This window comes from Myotis brandtii, unplaced genomic scaffold (assembly GCF_000412655.1).
Source record: "Myotis brandtii unplaced genomic scaffold, ASM41265v1 scaffold64, whole genome shotgun sequence".
Taxonomy (NCBI): Eukaryota; Metazoa; Chordata; class Mammalia; order Chiroptera; family Vespertilionidae; genus Myotis; species Myotis brandtii.
Window position 1 is genome coordinate 2,874,876 of NW_005370460.1, and position 16,770 is coordinate 2,891,645.

Consider the following 16,770-nt stretch of genomic DNA (forward strand, 5'->3'; position numbering starts at 1 on the left):
AGGTTTTCTGCCGGCGCCCGCGCCCAGCACCTCCTGGCTGCACCGTGGGGAACGGAGGGCTGAGCGTCTCACCCAAGAGCCGCTGGTGGACCCTGGAACTCCAGGGAGGCCCTCGCTGAGTGGGGGGCACCTGGTCCCTCTCTTCAAGGGGCTGGGGTCCAGCTTCAAAAAGAGGGGGCTTTTCACATCAGGACGCTCCATAAAACAGAAAGGCTTTGTGACTCGAGGAGCCCTGCCATTACTTTAGGTTGTGTCTAAGCTTGAAGGATACGTTCCCCAGGCTGCAGCCCCGCCTTGCGCCCCTGACCCTGGGCTCCAGCTCGGAGAAGCGCTGGGCCTGCTTCTGTGGCATCAGCACAGGCCAGTGAGTCTGAGGTCTGCCGAGTGCACAGGTCCAGCACGGGGACCAACGGAAAGGCCGGGAGAGGCGCTGTGCCCGCCAAGGATCAGGGCCGTGACAGCCCAGGATCAGGCGCCGTGGCCCAGGGCGCTCAGTCCAGGAGCTCCGTCCAGGGAGGGCCGTGGTCTGGGCAACCACACACGAGGCCACAGAGCCCGGGGTTCTGCCTGTTGTCTCTGGGCCAGATCATTTGGGTTCCACTCTGGAGAGCTGGGCTTGGAACAGGTTCACTGTCTCAATTCCGTCACCTGCAAGCGGCCATCACAGGAAAGTGCCTGGCGCATAGGGCTGCTGTGAGGACTCAATGCGCTCAGACATGGAATATTCGGGCTCACAGAGTGGTAGGTACTATATGTGGTAGAGGCTGGGACATGTGGCCCAGATGGAGGAGGCACCGGGGAGGCTCTCTGGGGAGAAGGCAGGGTGACCCCGGCCGTGCGCTGAGGCATGGAGGGGACTGGCAGGTGAGACAGGTGAGGGATGCCCCTGGCTCCTCGGCGAGGGGTGGGGGCGTAGGGGGCGCGGGCCAGGGCACCGGAGGTTGGGCTCCTTGCTGGAGTGTGAGCCTCGGTGGCTTTTGAGGAGGAGGTTGACGTGATCGGACCTGTGTTCTGAAATGCCCTCTCTGACTGAGGCATCAGGGGAGGGTGGATTCGGGGGGCAGGAGGCCAGTTGGGGGGCCCTGGCAATGGTGCAGGTGTGAGAAGCGGAGGCTGCACTGAGGAGGAGCTGGAGGAGGACAGCGCAGGCGAGAGGACAGGCCACACGTGCTACAGGCACCGACAAGAACCGTGGCGGGAGCCCTCCCTCACTTGCCAGGCCTGTGCCAAACCTGGTGGGGCACAGGGCGTCCCGTAGTCCTCACCTACAGACCTCGAAGGGTGGGTGGGCGAGGTGGGAGGAAACGGTTGCCCTGGGAGGGCAGGTGAGACAGGACGGTTAACTTATCTTTGATGGGAATTAAAAAGGAAGGAGAGTTCATCAGGGAGGGAGTGATGATGAGGCAGCAAAATAGCTGACAAAGGCACCAATGAAATCCCGACCCAAAGTGGGTCAGTCTAGTCACCAGGGTTCCCAAAGGACAAAGGGGTGGGCTGCCTACTTCTAATTATTCAGGAAATAAACACCAGAGCTCAAAACTGCCCGACAGCCCATCAAATGCACGTGCATCGGGGGGTGGGGGGGGGGGGGGGGGGGGAGATAGAGAGAGAGAGAGAGAGAGAGAGAGAGAGAGAGAGAGAGAGGAGAGAGAGAGAGGCTGATTGAGATTTATTTCCCAGGTCCACGCGCGCTCCAGCACTCGGGTGTGGGAAAAGCTGTGGGAAGGAGGGGCAGGCGCGGCAATCCTCTTTATGAATGATCTTCATGTGGGTGTCACAGGAATAAAATCAACAGATGGCGATGCATTTGTAAAAAATGGAAGAGACAGATTGAACTCGGGAGCACAGGCACCCTTCAGCTGCCTCTAGGGAAGGGAGGCCCGTGAACATTACGCATTTCCTAAAGGATGAGCTCCATTCCGAGGGTGAGGGCGGCGGGAGGCAGGGACGGAGGAGCAGCTGGCGGTCTCCCTGACGGAGCAGAAGAACCAGAGCGAACGAGGCGGAGAGGGGCAGAGAGTGGTCTCCCATTCATTCCCAGCCGCACTGGCTCTTGACAGACAGGGCATGGGGGCTGCTTTTCTCCCGACCCCAGCTAGCTTCTCGGTAACAAGGTGACGCCGATTTCCCTCAGGGCAAATCTCCAGCTGCAAAGGGGACGAAGCCCACGCAGTACCGAGCCCAGGTGGACGGTGACCTGTGGAGGCCGCCCTCCCGCTTCCCACCGGGGACCTGGGCCAGCCTTCTCCCTCGATTCATTCATCTTTCTTTTTGTTGTTGTTTGTTTTGTTAATCCTCACCTGAGGATATATTTCCATTGATTTTTAGGGAGAGTGGAAGAGAGAGGGAAAGACAGAGAGAAACATCAACGTGAGAGAGACACATCGATTGGTTGCCTCCTGCACGAGCTCTAGGCTTGGGCCGTGATGGAGCCTGCAACCAAGGTACATGCCCTTGACCGGAATTGAACCCAGGACCTTTTGGTCCGCCAGCCAACACTCCACCCACTGAGCCAAACCAGCCAGGGCCATTCATTCATCTTTCCACAAAAGACGCGGCCCTCGTCCAGCCTCCTGCCTGTGAAAGAGTGATTTGGGTTTCTTTGAAAAAGCCAGCGATGGGGTGGGCTTTGGGGGGACCTGACACCACCTTCTATGCTTGATACCATTTAAAAAGCACACTTCAGCCCTGGGTTCCTCGATTCTCAAACTCTGCCAGAGAAGACAGGTGGCGGGTGCCCTCAAGCTGGGGTGAGTCCATTCTCGTCAAAGCAAATGAAGGATGTGCCACCTGAACGAACAGCCCTGGGACAAGAGAGCAAGCCCCATCTGCCACCCACAGCCCCGCGAGGGCATGGTCTGCAGAAACCCCCACTCCTGACTCATCTTACATTTTCCATCAAGGTTGTTTCTTTCGTGTTCGCCTTTCCAAGTCAGAGGTCTCTAAACATGGAACCAAGACAGGCGTGCGCATCTTAGAAATTCTCCCGCCCGCCCGCCTCACTCCCCACCTGTCCGAGCACCTCTGGCGCCTGCAGGTTGGCACGTCGCTCACACTCACCAAGGGAAAGGGCTTCTCCATGGGCCCCGGGGTGGGGGGTGGGGGGGAGAAGGGCCCTCGAGGCAGGGGACGCTCACCTGCTCTGGGCTGCGTGGAGGGGGAGAGCTAAGCCAGGCATTTCCCCCAATTCCCGCCCAGCGGCTCCCTGACGTGAGAGGCCACAAGCCTTATCTTAGGGAGAGTCAGCAGAATGACCAGCTGTGTCTGTTCCCGACCAAAGACAAACTCAGGTCGGACACAGCTCCGGCACCCGTGGGCCATCCCTGCAGGTTCCCGCAGGAAGGTGGCTCTTTCTCCGGTGGCTGCACATGAAACAGAAGCTCAAACTCAGGACCCAGAGGCCAGGGGCTGGGGAAGTGGGCGGAGTGGACAAGGGTCAGAACACACTCTGTCTGTCTGCACCTCTGGCCTCGGACCCGTCACGGGCTCCCGAGTCTGGTTTCTTCATTTGCCAGAGAAGCAGCGTGGCCCCTCCTTGCTCTCAGCTGCGGTGAGGAGCAAAGCGCCCCCCACTTCTGTGAACCGAGAGGACGGCGGCCACTGACACGGCTCAGGAGGCCCAGAGCTTCGAGGACAGGGCTCCGCCTGACGTCTCTGGAACTGCTCAAGCCATTTTGCTGAAACGGCTTTGACCTCAGGGCCAGTGTCTACCTTCCCCATTCAGGGTTTGATGGCGTCCGGGACCCCAAAGATGATATGTACTTAGGATCCTACTGAGTCGCTGCTTCTGCCTCTGAGTTAAAAGGATCGATCGTTGGGTTGGGGGTGGCTTATTAAGCCGATGCTCAAATTCAGAACCCAGAAGGCCAACTGGAGGGCAAAGTGGGCGAACCTTGAGGGGTCCCGCGGGCATCTCCCTCCACCTCTCGGCCTGGGCATTCCGCGTCCTCTGGCCGCTGGGGCCCGGATACCCTGACTCCCTTTCGGAGCTCTGGGTCCTCCGCCCTCCTCGGTGCGCAGCTCCCTTTACCACTTTGTGGCCATGACCCCCAATCTCTCCACTGGTCTCGCCTCAGTCACCGAGCGCACACACGAAGCCATCGAGTTCCTAGAAATTCTGAGCTCCTAACCGAATTCCAGGGCTTGAGCTCCGGGCCTGGGTCTCAGCTGCCTGGGTTCAGGCAGGGCCAGATCTAGGAGCTGGTCAGAGAGGACCTCGCCGGAGAGGCGGCCACGGAGGAACACAGTGCCGCTCAGTGGGTGCTGCACGGACACGGGGACGGGAGATGCACTCACACCAGCATGGGGAGGGCTGTGTGCGGTGAGGGCGATCAGAACAGCCCTCGGCTTGTGGAGAGTGACCGCTGCCGTCTCTTTTTGGAACGCTGTCCTTTTGGAGGTAAAGGAAGCTGAGACCAGGGAGCAGGACGGAGGGGACATCCCGCGGTTGCTGCCAGCTCAGGCCAGACCTTCCCTAGGAACAGGGTCCCAGGACGAGCAACACAGAATCCCTAAGCACGCTTAGGAAGCTGGAGCAGGCTGGATGCAAAGGCGACATGGGCTCCTCAAGAGTGCTTCACGAGTCTCTGGGGCTCCCCTCCTGGGGTGGGCCTCCCTGGCCAGCCGGCCCATGGTGTCCCAGCACAATGCCCAGCCCCCAAGTGCCGAATAAACACCAGCTGGTCGGTCAGCTGTGCAAAGGGCTCTGACAGGCCCACCAGGTTTCCTTCACGTGTCAAAGTTTTCCCAGCCTCTCTCCTTGTGTGTACCAGGCACACAATGAATACCTGGCCATTGTTTCTTCATCCATTGTTTAAAAAATTTAACCTGAACAGGAAGTGCCCGCCACGCACCAGGCACGGCTCTGAGCGCTTCATACATGTCAGCTCATCTCATCTGCCCAGCAGCCTGGGATGGGGAAGCTGCCTGAGGCCACAGGGAGTCCGTGGCGGAGGCAGGGTTTGAACCCAGGGACAGAGGACACCAGGCTTTGTAACCGAGCACAGGGCGATGAGCTCTGGGTGACTGGTGGCTGTGAAGCCCAGGCTTCCCTGTAGGATGCTTCCTGTTTGGGGGTCATTTTTAATGACAACAGCAACAACACTGTCTCTCCAGCCCATGCCCAGCCACGTGGACACCTTCCACGCACACGATCGCTGAAGGCAAGTGGTCAGGGGTCCAGAAAGCTGCTAACACCACGCACTCAAATCTTCGATGATATTTTTTTAAGAGTGTGTTTTCTGGGCTTCCAGATGAATTGTGAAATGCCTTTCAGACGCTTGCAGTTTGGCAAGAGCGCTGGCAATGGTTTTATCAGATGTTCCAGTTATTTGCTGGCCTCAGCCTTCCCTGAGGCTAATTTCCCTCTTTCCGGGGAAGCGATGACCTACAACAATGGAGTCTGAAGCTACAACAGTGGAGGCTGGAAGCGCAGGTCGAGAGTCCTGGGACCCTGGTGTTAAATTCTGGTCCTAGTGCTGAGTCTGGGCAAGTTACATGCTCTTTGAAGGCCTGTTTCTTTAGGGAAACAGGGACCATGTAAATGTCAACGGGCTTTAACTGCGATAGGATTTGTGTAAAACGCCGAGCATCTCACGTTCGTCCGGGGCTCACCTGACCGTCAGTGGGGGAGATGCAGCTTGGACATCTGCTGGGACACGAGGGAGGGACAGCTCCTCGGCCGCCTGGAGCCGAGGCCCAGCCGACAGTGACAGCGCAGCTCCCACCCTCCCTGCCCCAACACTGTGCCTGCCGGGCCGGTCACTCCCGGAGACTCATCCATTCTGAAGTGTGCTTCTCAGAAAAATGACAGGCTTTCATAAAGAACCGAAACTCGTCGGATTGAGTTGTTATTTACAAACACAGACTTGTTTTAAAATAAACTCAGTCCTTTGAAGATCTCAGGGGTCTGCCGATTAGCTGTTGGTGGGGGCCCCCCTCCCCTCGATCCAGCCAGGGCACAGCGAACTGCGCCGGCCCCCTGAACTCCTGGCCCCCCACCCCTCCTGCAGGGGAAGCAGCGTGGCAGTCAGGCCACTCTCCGCTAAAACGCCTCAAGTTCACAAAAAGTAAAAGAAGAATATCGAGAGGAACCCAACTGAAAACCACAATAGAAACACTCTCCGGCTGCTAGGCTGCCCCTCCCAGAAGCCCCGTCTGTTCCATCCCCCGGGGCCGCCGCTAAGCCTGCTGCCGGGAGGGCCCTGGCCCCTCACAATCTGTCACTTTAACACACTTGGATCCTGTTTCTAGCCGAGCTGCCAGGGCATGGAGCTGCCTGGCCTGTCTGTGGGCAGGGGCCAGGGGCCACGTACGGCACAGCCCCTGAGCTGGGGGGTGGAGGGGGAGGAAAGAGACTCTGGATGTTGCAGACCCAGAGTGAGCCCCAGTTTGTCCCACATCCCCTTCCCTCAGCTGTTAAGCCCTCCCGTTCCCTGCCATCTGTGATGGGCCTCTCTGGGGAGACCCTCTCCTTTTTCACTTGCAAACCATGGCCTGTGGCCTGCCAACCCCGGGAACAGGCTGGTCTTGTTGCTCCGGCAACTGTGGAGACATCCCTTGGGGTGCTGGAGGCTGCACCCTGTGCAGGCAGCCACCTCTGCCCACAGATGTGGACCCTCACCAGACAGGGTGGGGATGCATGCTTACTGCTCTACAGACCAGGGGCCCCGGCCTTGGCCCAGGAGTGAGCCGCTGGCTCCCGGCCGGCCCAGTGTGCAGTGCTGCCAGCCGGCAGTGGAGATCACCGGCTATGACGTCGCTGGGCCTGGGCCAGAGCCCTGTCCTGCTCCTCACTGGTGGGTCACCGCCCTCTCTGGGCTTCAGCACCCCCATCTATAAAACGAGCAGTTGGGCTGGATGACTTCTGGCACCGCCCCAAACCCCCAAGTCGGGGTGAGTCTGCTGGCCCCCAGGTGCATTTCCAGCTGCTCTCAAATCTAGATTCTGGGGTGACTGGGATCTGGTAGCAGCGACTTTCAAGGTCACTGGAAGGGCAGAGTGCTGATCCGGGTGCGGGGATGGTCCCCTGGGTCTGACCCATGACCCCTGCTCAGTGACATCATGTCCTGACCAGCCAAGCACACCAGCTGGGAAGTGAGGGGGGACTGAAATCCGTTTCCCAGGCCTCCTCGCGAGGACAAAGCCAGCGTGCGGGCGACATCCACTCTCGCACGCATTCACTCCCCTGCCACGTGGCGGATAACCTCATGGGAGTCCCTGGAATGCTGGTTTCCAACCTGGCCCGTCACTGACTAGCTGGGAAAGTGGGCAAGCTGCCCCCCTGTCGGCCTCAGTCTCGCCATCTTTACTCGGGACTGGACGGACGGGATGGGCACCAGCTCCGCAGGCAGCGACTGGGAAGCATTTAGAGCAGCGGTTCTCAACCTGTGGGTCGCGACCCCTTTGGCGGTCGAACGACCCTTTCACAGGGGTCGCCTAAGACCATCCTGCATATCAGATATTTACATGACGATTCATAACAGTAGCAACATTACAGTTATGAAGTAGCAACGAAAATAATTTTATGGTTGGGTCACAACATGAGGAACTGTATTTAAAGGGCCAGAAGGGTGAGAACCATTGGTTTAGAGCCAGTAGGTGCCCAGCAAATGCTGCTGCGATTGTCATGATTGTCTTATGGTTGCACAACATGAGGAACTGTATTTAAAGGGCCAGAAGGGTGAGAACCACTGGTTTAGAGCCAGTAGGTGCCCAGCAAATGCTGCTGCGATTGTCATGATTGTCACCGAGGGGCTCGTGGCCTCTTGGGGAGACAGTCAGCAAATTTCTGCCCGTTCCTTAAGGTGGACTCTGGTCCTAGAAAAAGAGGCTCTGGACTCCGAAGGCCAGGCCGCCGTCCTCAACAGGAGTCTGGGTTTACTGTTGGGGCACGTACATCTTCATCCTTCCTTAAAATGTCAAGGCTGTTCATGGAAGTTTGAAACAGATTCTCCAATATTTGAGTCACTCAGAGAATCTGGTCTGGAGCCCCGAAGGCTCGGGGCGGGGCCGCCACGTTAATGGAGGCTCCGCCTGGTCTCTTAGGAGGAGGAGGAAGAGGAGGCAGCCTCCTCTCAGGAGATCTCGTCTGAATGCCCTTCAAGCCTCATGCCCCCCACATCCTGGATCCTGACACCTCCCCACCCTCAAGGCCGGGCAAAGCAACTCCTCACTGCCTGTTTCTGGTGGTTCCCATGTCCCCACCACTATGCGTGCCCAGGCACCGCCGCCCCGCCCCCCCCTGCCTGCCTGCCCCTCCAGGGCCTGCACAGTGTGCTGATGAGGCTGATTTACTGCCTCCCGTTAGTCAGACCCTGACAGCCTCTGCGCGGCTGCCCAGCTCGGCCCACGAGCCAGCGTGGAAAGGTCAGGGCCCGGGAGAGGGAGCCGGGGCAGGCTGCCAGTCACCCCACGAGGCGGCACAGGCCTGATTTATTCTGTTTTAACCTGACAGCCTGAAATTTCTCTTTGCTTTTGTTGAACACGTTGATGTGTCCTCATCTACCCTCTCTTGTCTTCAGAGGCCTCTGGGCGCTGACCCACCCAGAGGGGCTCAGTGTACACGGCTCCTGTCCTGGTTGGCTGACCGTGCCCGTGGCACAGGAGGGCACTCGGGCAGGAGGCGGGGGGCCTGGACGCCAGGCCTGATTCGAGCAGTACCTGCCAGCGACCTTGAGCGTGTTATTTCATCTAAAACGGGAAAACCGGTTGCCTTCAATAGGTCTCACGATTATTGTGAGGTTAATTAGGGGAGGTCCCCTTATAAAGGGACAAAATTGTGAATATGTGTATTATTAAAAACACACCATAGAGAATATATCAGAAAGCGTTTCGGACACAAATTGTTTGTGGTGCTGGTCTCATCTGTCCACCAGGCTGGGAACCAACCCCACACTTCCTGGCACAGACAGCACGGTTTCCTGCTCTCACTGCGCCCAGGACCACGGCTCGGAGCAGACCTGGAGGGTGGCTTCTGCTGGGACGCGGAGCCACCACCCACGCGAGTACACTCAAGACAGAAGACAGCCGTCCCTGTCCCCTCCTTCTGTGCCCCCACCACACCCTCCGGTTCCCCCAGGCTGACCCAGCGTCGCCCCCTGGTGGCACAGTCGCCCTCCAGCACGTGCACAGCACTCCAGTTAGGAGAGCCCTCCACAGAGGTTCTTGAAGGAAACAGCACAGACCTTACTGCCCATTCACGTGCAGGCAGGAGAGACACTGAATTGTTAAGGGACCTGCAAAGGTCACAGCGAGGGCACTGGGACTCATGTCCCCGAGCTGGGGAGCCAGCGGCTGTGTCTTCAACGGGCACAGTCAGCGCGACCCGCTGGCTCGGTTCCCAGCGCCTGAGCGGCAGGGTCCCGCGGCCAACACGGTCTGACAGGGCGAGAATCCCGAGCCAGGTCCTCCCCAGGGGCCTCTTCTCCTCCCGAGCGCTGAGCGGAGGGATGAACAACTCCCAAGGCAGCACCTGAGGGGCTGGTCGACTGTCCGCTGGGCCCGGGGCCGCCCCTTGGGGCTGACATGAGGCCACAGGGGGTCCCTGAGCTGAGGCACCCCACCTCGCCATGAGCCATCCCGCACTGAAGGTGTCCCCGCGGCCACGTGGGGAAGCTCCCCGCACATCACCTGTAATGTCATTTTGTTCCCCTTCCCGTGGCAGGACCTCCCAGACTCTGAACACAGTCCCTGCACCCGCACACGCACACCCCTCTTTACGAACCATCACAACCCCAGCACCGCAGTGATGTGGGTGCGTGAGACAGGGGACTCACCCATGGCTCTGTCCTGGTGGGGACATCCGCACTGTGGGCCTCTCTGCCATGGGGTGGGGACTCCAGCCCTCCCAGGGGCCCTGGCACCCGTGGGCCCTGCCTCTGAGGGGCCACCACACTGCTCTGTGACTGCTAACTTCAGGTTCCCTCTGGTCTCATCACAGCCACTTCCTGCGGTTCGTGTTCGCACAACAGAAACAGTGCCCCTCTGTTGTCCGTGGAACTTTTCTCGCCAGGGGACCTAAGTGCCTGGTTGAGAGAGCGGCAGGATCACCTACTCGAGTCCTGAGGACAAAGCTGAGCGTCTCCCCAAACGCCAAGGAAACGCTGGGCCAGCAATGGCAGGGACCTTAACCAGGAGGCCTGTGTCCTGACACGAACGGAATGCTAACCTGTCCCGTCACCGCTGGGCCAGGCAGGACACGGGGCCAGAGGCATCCCAGCTCAGCCACTCGCTGGACGTGTGGCCTCAGGCCAATCCTCTGACCTCCCCGAGCCTCAGTCTCCCATCGATAACAGGGGCAGAATAACAGCATCCAGCTCCAGGGCCGCAGGGAGGGCCAGATGGGCCATGAAAGCAGGGGTGGGGGGTGGGGGTTGGGGGGTGTGTTCCTGAGGCCCTGCCTTCCTCACCAGGCCCTGTATGTCCTCACTCGGGTGCCCCTCTTTCTTAATCTGGAACTTCGTGAAGCACTTGCAGATCGGCCTGGACAGCACTGACCTCGCTGCCATGGGGAAGGTCACAGACACCCTGCGGCCCACACCCTCTGCCTGCTCCCACGTCCCGCCCAGCGCTGTGCAGTGATCTTAGCATCCCAGGCTCTCCAAACCCGTGTCCTTTCTAACTCCCCCTTGATTTTCCCCCTGAACTCTTTCTCCATCATTTGTCTCCTCGCCCCACCCCGCTTCGGGACTCAGAGTTGTGTTTTATCTGCAGTCAGCTAATGCTGACAAGATCTGCCTCCTCCCCCTCCTTCCTGGGAGATGGAGAGATTACAGGCCCAGGGTCAGGCCAGTTGTCAAGGGCACTCAGGGCTTCCTTGGGGACAGGACCCTGTGCTCCTATCTGTGGCTCTAGACCAGGGGTCCCTAGTGTTTCTGGTGAGGACCAGCTCTGGCTACTTCCTGATCAGGAGCCCCTGGCTGGGAGCGGAGTGGGATTGGGGGGACAGGTATGGGCACAAGTGGCCTGGACACCCATCCGGCTCCCTGGACAGACAGGCCAAGCTGGGCCTCAAGAGCAAAATGCCCGCAGGAGGCATCTCGGTGGGCAGCGAAGGGCCCGCCCATGGCCACACCGCATGCACAGGCAGCTGGGAACACGGGGAGTTGGCTTTGGGGCACTGATGGCTGGGCAGGGGGGCATCTCAGCAATGGCCATAGTCTCACGTCCACAGTCCTGGCTCAGGTCCGAGTGGGTTATGCGGGCGGAGCAGGACAACGGCAGGCTTTCTATGTCATGTCTCCTTGGGGACTGAGTGGCCGCGGTGTTTGCTGAACACCATTCCTGGCTCCTGCTACACAGGGGCCCGCAGGGGCAGAGGACACGGCAGAAGCCTGTGCCGAGGAGGCCACGCGGAACAAAATGGCACGAAGCACCGCGAGGGAATCTGTCCGCGTGCCGAGCGGCGGCGGCGGGAGTGTCCAGACCTCCACTGCGTGTGGGGTCGGCCTCAGGTTTCAGATGAAAAGCTAACACGAGGAGAGACATGGTTCGGGGGAGAAGAAAGACTATCTGAGGTCAGACAAATGGCTCATTTATTTATCTTCATCAGATGTTTCCTGAACCTGTGCTGCGGGCCCAGCACTGTTCGTTCGTCGAGAATGAAATGGGCTGATGTTGCAGGAGCCGAGGCAGGTGGAAACCAGTGCACAATTCCCTCACTAAGTGGACCGCACATAGTGGAGGGAAAGGACAGCCCTACATGGGGAAGGCAGAGGCTCTCTGCAGAGCTAACTGCTGAGACCTGGAGGGGGAGCTGGAATTTGCTAGAAGAGGGTGGGCCAGGAGAGCATTTCAGACAGAGCAGCCCATGAAGAGTTCTGGGTTGGGAACAAGTTGGTCCCTGTGGAGAAATGGGAAAAGGCTGGCCTGGCCTGGGGACAGAAACTCAGAGAGTGGAGAGACATCCTCAACGTTTACCCAAGTGCATGGAAGTCATTAAAGGGCTTAAGCAAAAAGTGGTAGCACTTACAACTTTAAAACATCACTCAGGCTGCTGTGGGGGAGGACCTGGAGGCAGTGAGTTTGGTTAGAAAGCCTCTGTTGGAGCCAGGACAGTGATGGTGATGTGTCCTAAGATGGAAGGGGTGGCTGTAGGGAGTGTGGCCAAACAGAGCTACCCGGTGGCCATAGGGAGTATGGCCAGACAGAGCTACCCGGTGGCCATAGGGAGTGTGGCCGGACAGAGCCATCCGGGGGCCATAGGGAGTGTGGCCGGACAGAGCCATCCGGGGGCCATAGGGAGTGTGGCCGGACAGAGCTGCCCTGGAGACGCCAGCAGGACTGGAGCATGGACCCAAGGTGTGGGGAATATCTAGGCTGACACTGATGTGGATTCCGGGTGGGCGCTGTAGTGGAGGTCAAGGGTTCAGGTTTGAATTCGCAAAGTTTGAGATGCCTCCCAGACGGCCAAGAGGAAATTTTGGGTAGACACACACACACACACACACACACACCCCTAAGCTGCAGGGTTACGGGCTTGATCCTCAGTAGGAGGCGTGCAGGAGGCAGCTGATCAATGATTCTCTCTCATCATTGATGTTTATCTCTCTCTCTCCTCCCTTCCTCTCTGAAATCAATATATGTATTTATTTTAAAAAGAAATCTCCCAGGGAGCATGTAGATCGAGCAGAGTCCTGATGAGCTGCCTCTTCAGGTGAGAGAGAGGGGGGGGGGAGCTGGACAAACAGCACGGCAGCTCGCCGAAGGCAGTGAGCGGGACGAGGAAGCCGTCAGCCACGGGGATGTTGCTGAGAAGGTGAGCATCTCTCTAAAGAGGCTGCTGGACTTGGCGACATGGACATGGCAGACGAACTGAGTGAGAGCCGTTTGGAATGAATGGAAACCTGCCTGGGTGGAACGGAGCAGGTGACAGAGGGAGCGGGCACAGTCAGATCTTCAGTGACGCTGGCTCTGAGGGAAGACTAGAGAGACAGGCAGAGCTGAAGGAGGGGAGCGAGCGAGGACCTCCTGAGTCCTAAAGCTCCCTGCAGGCCAGCGTCCTCCTACCATCAGCCTGGGCTGACCAGAGGGTTCGTTCCCCTCCAGCTCTAGAAAGTGATGCACATGGGCTCCCCATCGGCCTCAGCTTCCCCTCCTCCATCCTTGACATACGACCCCATTTCTGTTCAGACCTCCCTCAGGAAACCTCTTGGGTTGGACTCTATGATCCAAAACTCCCATCATAAAGGTCCATGTCCTACTGAAAGCCCCGTGTGCCCGAGAGGTCTGAAGGCATGGATCCCTCCTATACTCCCACCTCGACCTGGTCTTTTCCAGACCACAATGTCCAAGGACTTCCCCCACACACCCAGCCCCCCTTAGGACCCCCTCTCCCACAGTCTCCACTTGGAAGCTCCACTCCAGCCCCGCCCCCTCCCTTGCATTTGCTGTTTTCCCTTCAGAATCAGTCTTCCTTGCCCAGTGGAATCTTGTCCAGTCCAGTCCAGTCCAGTCCTTACACCTCCAGAGAACCCTGCCCGGTGCCCAGCCTCTCCGGCATCCCCCCACCTCTCACACTGAGGAGCAGGGAAGCTGCCCACAGACTCCAGAACGCCGGAGGCCCTCGGAAACACGGATTTATTGATGGGTGGGTGGAGAAAAGCAGGGGCCCTTCCTCACTAACGACGAGACCCGCATCACCACGGCTGCAGCGGCAGGGTTCTTCAAGAGACAACGGGGTGCACGAGTCCTCCCCATCCTGCCTCTACAGAATCATCCGAGCAAGTGCCATCACTTGACTTCAAGTTCAAGTTAAGCTCCGACCATCATGATCATCAACTATTTCAGAAACCTATTCTTGGAGATGTTGAAAATTTAAACCACAAAAGTTCATGTTTTCTTTAAGCCATAAATAGAGTTTTCTTGCTGTTTTGAGTTGTGGATTTCCTCAACTTTTCAAATATTGAAAAGGCAGCTTTCTAAACGCAGTCCTCTCGTCCTATCATGCTTCGTGTAATAACAAGCACACTGATTGCACACAGGTGCCGGGGTTTTTCCACTCAAGGTGCCGGCTGAAGTGGACATCAAACCCAGCAGACTGCAGCGACTCCTGTCATATGAGCTCCCACTAAAAAGTTGACACTGGCCAAGTTTTCAGGCATCAGCATTTTGTGGAAATTGGTTCAATCAAAGCTGGGCTCCAAAGTGGCCTTAAACGGAGCAATTACTGCAGCCACACAGAGGCGGGCGGGATCTGGACACAGATCCATAATAACAGGCTTTATGACTTCTCGGGGACTGTCCTTGCTCCCCTGCATCAACAACTTGAAAACCAACAATCTTAAAATGCCAAAAGTAGCCATTTAACGGCAAAAGCTTCCCCCAATCCGAAGGTGAGAACTCCGCAAAGGTCAGGGAATCCGTGCCCCTCAGCCTCAGCGCTGGCGCCAATCCCTGCCCGTTAATGTCAGTTCCAGCATGGACACACCCTCCCACAGAGTCCAGGAAGTTCAACTCCCACGTCTGTACATCTCACCTGGACTTCTCCTGAGGTCGGATACACTTTCTTTTATGGGAAGAATTCTTTATGTATTTGCCTTTGATTTGCTTAAGACCATGGTCGGCAAACTGCGGCTCTCGAGCCACATGCGGCTCTTTGGCCCCTTGAGTGTGGCTCTTCCCAAGCCTTAGGAGTACCCTAATTAAGTTAATAACAATGTACCTACCTATATAGTTTAAGTTTAAAAAATTTGGCTCTCAAAAGAAATTTCAATCGTTGTCCTGTTGATGTTTGGCTCTGTTGACTAATGAGTTTGCCGGCACTGGCTTAAGAGATCAAGGTAACTAAGAGTCCTGGCTGTGTGGTCTCGGGAACCTGAGGCTGTTTCTGTTCAGTCCCTCTGGCCTCCTCTACAGGGGCTCCAGGCTGCGATCACTGCCCCCAGCCCCCATCAAGGTTACACTGCCCTCAGGGCCAGGCCGGGAGGCAGAAGGGAGGGCACCCTTGCCCTGTCTGGGCCTTTCTCTGACTTGGTTGGAAAGAACAGGTTTCTAAAAAACAAAATAAAACAAAAACCAGCTTTAAGAGACACATATATTCAAATATAATCATGCTTTTGAGGGTGTGTCTGTTTTTAAATGATGTGATTCACCCAAAATCATATGTCCCCCATTTCTCATCCAGCCGCCTTTGGGGAGAACACGGAGAGTGGAGGCATGAAGGGCCCGCCTTCACACACCTCCAGCACTGACACACTTTCTCCTGCCCTGAGCGTTTGTGCTTGAAAAGTGCAAACTCTCTCGGGGAGGACGGGCGACCTGTCAGCGTTCCTTTTAGCACCTCCAACTAGTGTGAACTGCCGTGCTAGGAGTGCAACAGGGAGCCTGCAGCGGCTTCGGGAGGGTGGCTTGACCCATATCCACACTCCATGGATGAACCTGGGGATTCTAGGGTTTCGGATTAATAAGTGAAATGAGGCTGACTTCCAGAAAAGTGGTTCCCTATAGGCTGCAAGCTAATTAGGGTGCCCTGGACCTGCCCTGGAACAGCCGGTAGAACGCAGGCAGCCTCTGTAGCTGCCATCCGCTCAGAGTCTGCTTCTGAAAGGAGGCTGGCGGGGAATTATGAAAATTTAGTAAATAAGAGAACCCTAGACGCCACCACACCAGCCTGCAGTTCCGCCCCTGGTGGCCAGGGAGTCTTGGAGGCTGGGTCTCCACCGGCGGCCGCTGCACCCGGCACGCGCCGAGCTGCGCTGCTGAAAGGAATTGGAGAGCTCCCAGGTTCAGCGGTGGGAGCCCTCCCAGCGCCGCAATTAGGAAAGTTCTGGAGTAAGTTAAGACCATGGAGCACAAAACGCACAGCCACAGCGTGCGGAACCAGCAGGAGCCGCTCGCACAGGCCACCAGCCCTGCTCGGCCTGACGTACCCGGTGCCTCTGCTCCCGCTGCCCAGAGCTCATCCAGAGGGCGCCCAGCCAGGCAGGCGGTTCTGCCGGATTTGCGATTCCAGATGGAAATGCCTCCAGGCTTCCTGGCCCGGGGGAGAAGGGCTGGATTTCAACAGTCAAAGGAACATGGGCAGAACCACCCAGTCCCGCTCGGACGCCCAGGACCTGCTTCGCCAAAGGACGCGCGGCACAGCCCATGCGCCCCCGCACTCCACTCCTCTTCTCTCTCCACAGGTCCCCCTAAACTCTTCCTGGGAAGCCCCCCAAACCACAGACGACGCCCCGAAACTCCCAGGGCACTGGCCAGCCACCCCCACCCATCTCTCGAACACTCCTTGCCGCGTTCTCTCCGCCCCGCACCGTCTCCTCGCATTCGCGGGGAGTCAGACGCAAACCACGAGAAACTGCTTCGCGAGGAGCCTCCCTACGCCCGCCCAGTCACTGAAACAAAAGCGCAGGGAGGGGGGAGGTGGAAGAGGAGGCGGGAGGAAGGTTTAGACAGAGGATGGGGAGAGCAGAGAGAAGGAGCTGGGAGGAGGTCGGGGTGGGAGCAGAGACGGGGCCGGAGGGAGACCCGCTCCCGTCCCGCGCGGCCGGTCGCTTACATGCCCAGGTCGCTGTAGGTGTTGAAGAACTCCATCTGGTTGCACGCCTGGATCCAGCCCACCACCCAGGTCTCGTGGCGGGGGATGGGGGGCATGACCACGCGGGCCGAGGCTTTGAAGTAGGGGGTCTTGTAGCGCAGGACGATGGGCGAGGTCTCCTCGATGCGCGTGGGGCACTGGTCGATGGTGGCGCACACATCGTACACCACGATGTTCTCGCGCCTGATCCGCGCCTTGCAGGTGATGCTCTGGATGCAGCCCATCCTGCCCCCTGG

General features: G+C 58.2%; 1 protein-coding gene across 1 annotated transcript in view; it reads right to left on the minus strand.

The window, feature by feature from the left end:
- FAM78B (family with sequence similarity 78, member B) overlaps window positions 1–16,764 on the minus strand; it is a 51,485-nt gene extending 34,721 nt beyond the window's left edge. Inside the window, exon 1 of the mRNA XM_005880495.2 lies at window positions 16,496–16,764. Within this exon, the coding sequence (XP_005880557.1) occupies window positions 16,496–16,758 (263 nt within the window). The 5' untranslated portion in view covers window positions 16,759–16,764. The remainder of the gene's footprint in view (window positions 1–16,495) is intronic.
- Window positions 16,765–16,770: the final 6 nt, after the last annotated feature.